Below are 6,389 nucleotides of genomic sequence, written 5' to 3' on the forward strand. Positions count from 1 at the left end.
TCTCTCTCTTCCTTGCCCCGTCTCTCTCTCTCTTCCTTGCCCCGTCTCTCTCTCTCTTCCTTGCCCCGTCTCTCTCTCTTCCTTGCCCCGTCTCTCTATTTAATACCCATACTTTGATAACCAGGCATCATTTTAGTTCATACAGTCTACTTTCTATTTGGAGAAATAATTCCTTTATTCCATTTCTCCAACTGTTCTTTGTCTAAACTCAATTGTTGTTACATATTTTCACTGCTTCAATTACTTTAACATATTTTCTGTCATACAAGTCAGAATAGTATACAGTGTAAACATGAACGCATCATCACTATCTTTTCTAATCCTGCTATATTCTATATGGAACTTTTGGTTCCCAAAAGTTGTCTTGGCGTTTAAGTCAACCTACCATTTTTCTAGCTGTATATTCTTCTATACCAGAAAATAAGGTATACATTTCTTTGTCAAAAATGTGCCTATTCCAGTAATGTAACCCCAACCCCTGAAGAATGTGCAGTTATGTTTCTTGCCCATAAGGAACCTGACTGGGGGCTTCCTCCTATCTTATCTCTTGTACACAACATACTTTTATGAGTCTTCACTCTAGTATTTCAACATTCTCCCCTGTTCTACGTTTCACTATAATGGTGATAGATGGTTGCAGTGATAGGTAGGTTGTTTGATGTCTTGCTGGACCTATGAGATATAATCATCATTATTTTAATATCCACTTTTTCATCCCTGTATGAGTTGGTTGGAGCTTATTGAGGTAGATTTTCTATGGTTGGATGCACCTTCTGTTTTCACCGTATCTGTCTCCAAGCAAGGTTATACAGACCCACGACAAGCACACACACAGACCCACGACAAGCACACACACACACGCACACACATGCCCACGACAAGCACACACAAACCTACGACAAGCACACCCACACCCACGACAAGCACACACACTCATGACAAGCACGCACACACACCCACACAACAAACACCTACCCACACTCACACACACACCCACAACAAACACACACAAAATACACGCACCCACAACACCCACCCGCACACGCTCATCCGCATACCCTTAACCACACATCCCCACAACACATGACCACACATTCCCACAAGACATACACCTACATCCACACACTCCCACAACACACACTCTTACAACGCACACCCACAATGCACACACCCACAGCATACTCACAACACACTCAACACACACACACTCAACACACACACACAGGCACTCATGCACATACAATGAGCTTTTTCAGTTTCCATCTACCAAATCCACTGACAAAGTTTCGACTGGCCCAGCGCTCTAGTAGACTCCACTTACTAGCCCAAGATGTCTTGCTGTGGGACTAAACTTGAAACCTTGTGATTACGTGGTTATGAAGCAAACTTCTTAATCACTCAGCCACTACGATAAAAGTGACTTAGTTCAGTTAGCTAGCAAAAGGTCAGCAAATCACAGGGGAATCAGCTATTTCAGTATCTAGACTCACTTTTGTATGCTTCACTGTTGTAGACGTCTCTGACCAGTGGCATACATAGACATTTAGCAGATCAAAGAAATGAACAGAAAGTAGAACATAGTTGTGACATTTATACTCTGTGTATGAGTGTGCTTATATGTACAGATATATGTGACTAAACCAAACTGAAATTTATTCCCACTGTTCACTTGACCAAAATAAAACATATACTATTAAGATAGTTATCATTGCCCAGGACATAATGACTCATTGAGTAATTGGTTACAAAAAAAATCCTGATAATCCTGCATAAATATTTAATTCTTGATGCAATGTTTATATCATTTGTAACAGATAAACATTTTATTTTAAATTCTTAAAATTTTATTTGCATTTTAATGACCCACTATAAAATTAGATAACAAACACAGCCACACATATCAACAAATAGTTTACGGTTACTTTACAGTCATGGAGTCTGAGATTTAATTTTGCTGCTTAGTATCTTGAATAAATATCTTGGACAGAATCAGTGTAGAAGCCTGTTGGATAACCTTATCACACTGTGCTATGTAGATTGTACTTGAGAATTATGTTAATGGTACATGTGTGTTATGGAATATTCAACCACTTTGCATGTCAATTCAACAAGAAGATCGTTCATTCGACCAAACAACTAGATGCTCATACTTTGTACAATATATATATATGTATATTATATAGTGAAAACTGCTTTTTGTTAGCACTTAAGGATGAAGCTTTTTTGGTAAATGTGACTGATAACAATTGTTTTAAAAACATAGAAGTAATCATTTCATATAGACAGACAGACAGATATCATGTATCTCACATGTCTTTTTTTTTTTTCATGGATATGTGTCTGTTTTCATCTGTTTTGTCTGTATATGTGATAGCTCTTGTCTATATATGTTTGAGTTTCAAATGCATTTGGCTGCGTGTACATGTTTTATCCTGTTATTTCATTTATGCCAGTTGAGAGAATTTACTTTCCTGCATTGATAAAATAAGGAATAAAATTCTTCTGTTTTGAGGATTCCAGAGACCAGAAATATACTGAAAGTGATTTAGGCAAAAAGGCTTTTATTTAATGCTCAATAGTTGAAGTATTTCTAAGATACGATGGATTGTTTTTCCAAAATCCCACTGAGCATTTTGTCCAGCATGCTAACAATTCCATCAGCTCACCTTTATATATATATATATATATATATATATATATATATATATAATATATACTTTATTTAAAAGCAGCTACTCTACCTCTGGTATTTGAGTACTATTTTTTCCACCTTGTTGCACATTTATGTGCTTACTCTGGTATATATATATATACATATACACATACGCGCACACACACACACCCATGCGAGCTTGGAAGGCAGATGTTAAATGATGATATATATATATATACACACACACATATTTTAAATGATATCTAATATTTGTTGTTTTTTCTATTTTCAGTTGGTGGTTCATGGAGTTCACAGTTATTGGTGTTGTGGTCATCATGTTTGTGCTGGGAACACTGTTTCTTGTCATTGCTCACCTCTCATCTGATCCCACTAATCGATATGTGTTCAATACATCCAAGAAGAACATGTGCGCCAGAGGACTCAATGTCTTTGTAAGTTATCTTAATTACATTTTAATACTTGCCTAATTATTTCTTTTTAATCAACTAGACTGTCAGTTATAAATTTGAAGTCATGCTACCAGTTTCCCCTCTTCAGCTGAATGACCCTAACTTTGCAGGCTTGTGGGTGCTGATCCCACATAAAATCACCCATCCCAGTGCTTGTAAAAGCACCCTGTACACTCTGTAGAGTGGTTGGCATTAGGAAGGGCATCCAGCCATAGAAACCATTCCAAAACAGACATGGAATCCAGGCAGCTCTTCAGCTGGCCAGCTCTTCTCAAACCATCCAACCTATTCCACCATAGAGAACAGACCTTGAATGATGATAATGCTACCAATCTGACAAGTTAAATAGTTTGTCATGGCTATGTGGTTAAAAAATTTCCTTCCCAATTACATGACTCTGGGTTCAATCTCACTGCATGACACCTTGGGTAAATGTCTTCTATTATAACCTAGGTCAGACTAATATCTTGTGAGTGGAATATCATAGACAGAAATTGTGTGGAAGTTGGCTTTATATATATTTTATCTTTTACTTCTTTCAGTCATTAGACTGCAGCGATGCTGGAGCACTGCCTTGTAGAATTTTAGTTGAATGAATCAACCCTTGTACTTTATTATTTTTTTTGTAAAGCCTGGTATTTTATTTTATCAATCTCTTTTGCTAAACTGCTACATTACAGGGATGTAAACACACCTACAGTGGTAGGGAAAGCACACGCACACACACGCATATATGCACACAATGAGCTTCTGTTTCCATCTACCAAATCCACTCACAAGGCTTTGGTCAGCCCAAAGCTGTTGTAGATGACACTTGCCCAAGGTGCCACGCAGTGGGACTGAACCTGGAACAATGTGTTTGGGAGCAAATTTCCAACTACACAACCACATCTGTGCCTACATCACCATAATTGTGATCTTCATCATTATTGTTTGGCATCTGTTTCTCATGCTGGCATGGTTGGGTGGTTCCCATGCTGGTATGGTTTCTGCATTTCTTGTTGGGCCAATTGATTTGGTGCAAATTGATACCAGGTTGCCAGTACCACCTGACTGGCCTTCGTGCCGGTGACACATAAAAGCACCCACTACACTCTCGGAGTGGTTGGCGTTAGGAAGAGCAGCCAGCCATAGAAACTCTGCCAAATCAGATTGGAGCCTGGTGTAACCATCTGGCTCACCAGTCCTCAGTCAAATTGTCCAACCCATGCTAGCATGGAAAGCGGACTTTAAACGATGATGATGATGATATACTGGAAATGTTGTCTGAATTTGACTTCCCAACCAAGAGGAAAATAAAACCATTTTCTGTTTAATATTGCTGTGCATGAATTATGAGGAGCCTCTCTATGAGCACTCTATCTGAAAGAAATAGTATCACTATTACCAAGGGTACCACAATCATCATTGTTAACACTGTCCATCACTGCCTTCGTTATCACCTCCACTAACACCACCAACAGACACCACCACTAACTACTGCCACTAACAATACCACCAACTCTAACATCATCACCTCCACTAGCATCTCTACCACTAACAACAACAACAAAATCAATACCACCAACACGAGCATCGCAATCACCACCTCCGCCACCACTAACAACAACAACAACAACAACAACACTACTACCATGAACCTCACCACTAACAATACCACCAATACCATTAACACTAACATCACCATCACCACCATTGCCATCAACACTCCACCATTAACAACAATACCACTACTGACACTAACAACACAAGCAACACTGCCAATGCCTCTACCGCCAGCACTACTTCCATTATTCTACTCTTCTTCAGCACAGCCATCATTGATTTCACTACCACCACCATCATCATCATCATCATCATTATTCTCACAGCCTTCTACATCACCATTATCACCATCATTTTCATCATAGCCATCACTATTACAAACTCTGCCACCACCACCACCACCACCACCACCACCACCATCATTGCCAGTATCATCCTTATTGCCAACACCACTACCGCCACCACCTCCGTTCACATAATTGCTACCATTAACCTCATCATAATATTATCTCCTGTTTCCTCCTCTCACACACGTCCACATAATCGTCGTCATCATCATCATCATCATCTTCATAATCGAGTTTTGCCTCTAATATATAGATATTTAAATCTCTATTCAGTATCATTCTCTACCTCCACCTCCACCTCTCTCTCGCGCGCCCTCGCTCTCACTCTCTCTGCACTTCATAGAAAGTCAATTGTATGAAATGAATTCATTTAGACAAACTAAAAAAAAATCTAAATAACAAAAACAACAATAATGGCCACAATGATGATGATGATGACGATGATGATCATAGTGGTAACAAAAAGTTCCAACAACAACAACAACAACAACCACCACAACAACAAACGGCAACACAAAGAGGAACAAGAACAATTTAATACATATAATGATAGATAAATAGGGGACAGGGTTGGAAGGGAAATAGCTTTATGGAATAGAGTAAGAATGGTAGCGGCTCAATAGAACTGTTACATTTGGAATTCCATTATGTTTTTACATACATATATATATATATATATATATATATATATGTATATTTTTAAATTTTTGTCTGTCTGTATGTCTATTGTGCATCCGTTCTCATTTCAGCCTTTACTTTGCTTTTTTCTTTCTTTCTTTCTTTCACTCAATTTACTCTTCTTGTGGGTTTTTTTCTGTTATTCTTCCTTATTCTCTTTCTCCTGGTTACTTTATTTCTTTATTTAATAGATAGCTGTTCAATAAGTGTTACATTTACATCATATTTGGTCTCCACACATTAATCGGCACACACACACACACACACACACACGCACACGCACACGCACACGCACACACACGCATGCATGCTTATGTACGAGAGAGAGCATGTATATTATGCAATATATTTAATGTATGTGTATATGTGTGTGTGTGTACACAAACACACTATATCTATTGTGTAATATATACCTAATGCATGCATACATTATATTACTTTACATGCATATATATTATGCTTTATTGTCATATATTACACTACATTATATATATCATTAAATTTATATTAAATACATACTAAATGTGTGCACATATTTTATATATATAGGCGCAGGGGTGGCTGTCTGGTAAGTAGCTTGCTTACCAGCCACATGGTCCCTGGTTCAGTTCCACTTCATAGCACCTTGGGCAAGTGTCCTCTACTATAGCCTCGGGCGGACCAAAGCCTTGTGAGTGGATTTGGTAGACGGAAACT

General features: G+C 38.3%; 1 protein-coding gene across 12 annotated transcripts in view; it reads left to right on the forward strand.

The window, feature by feature from the left end:
* The window catches only part of LOC106874846 (uncharacterized), a 719,848-nt gene that overhangs the window by 695,343 nt on the left and 18,116 nt on the right, over nucleotides 1-6,389 (forward strand). For all 12 annotated transcript variants that reach the window (XM_052969399.1, XM_052969395.1, XM_052969396.1 and 9 more), the window contains one exon: nucleotides 2,946-3,105. In XM_052969399.1, coding sequence (XP_052825359.1) covers nucleotides 2,946-3,105 — 160 coding nt within the window. The remainder of the gene's footprint in view (nucleotides 1-2,945; nucleotides 3,106-6,389) is intronic.

This window comes from Octopus bimaculoides, chromosome 7 (assembly GCF_001194135.2).
Source record: "Octopus bimaculoides isolate UCB-OBI-ISO-001 chromosome 7, ASM119413v2, whole genome shotgun sequence".
Taxonomy (NCBI): Eukaryota; Metazoa; Mollusca; class Cephalopoda; order Octopoda; family Octopodidae; genus Octopus; species Octopus bimaculoides.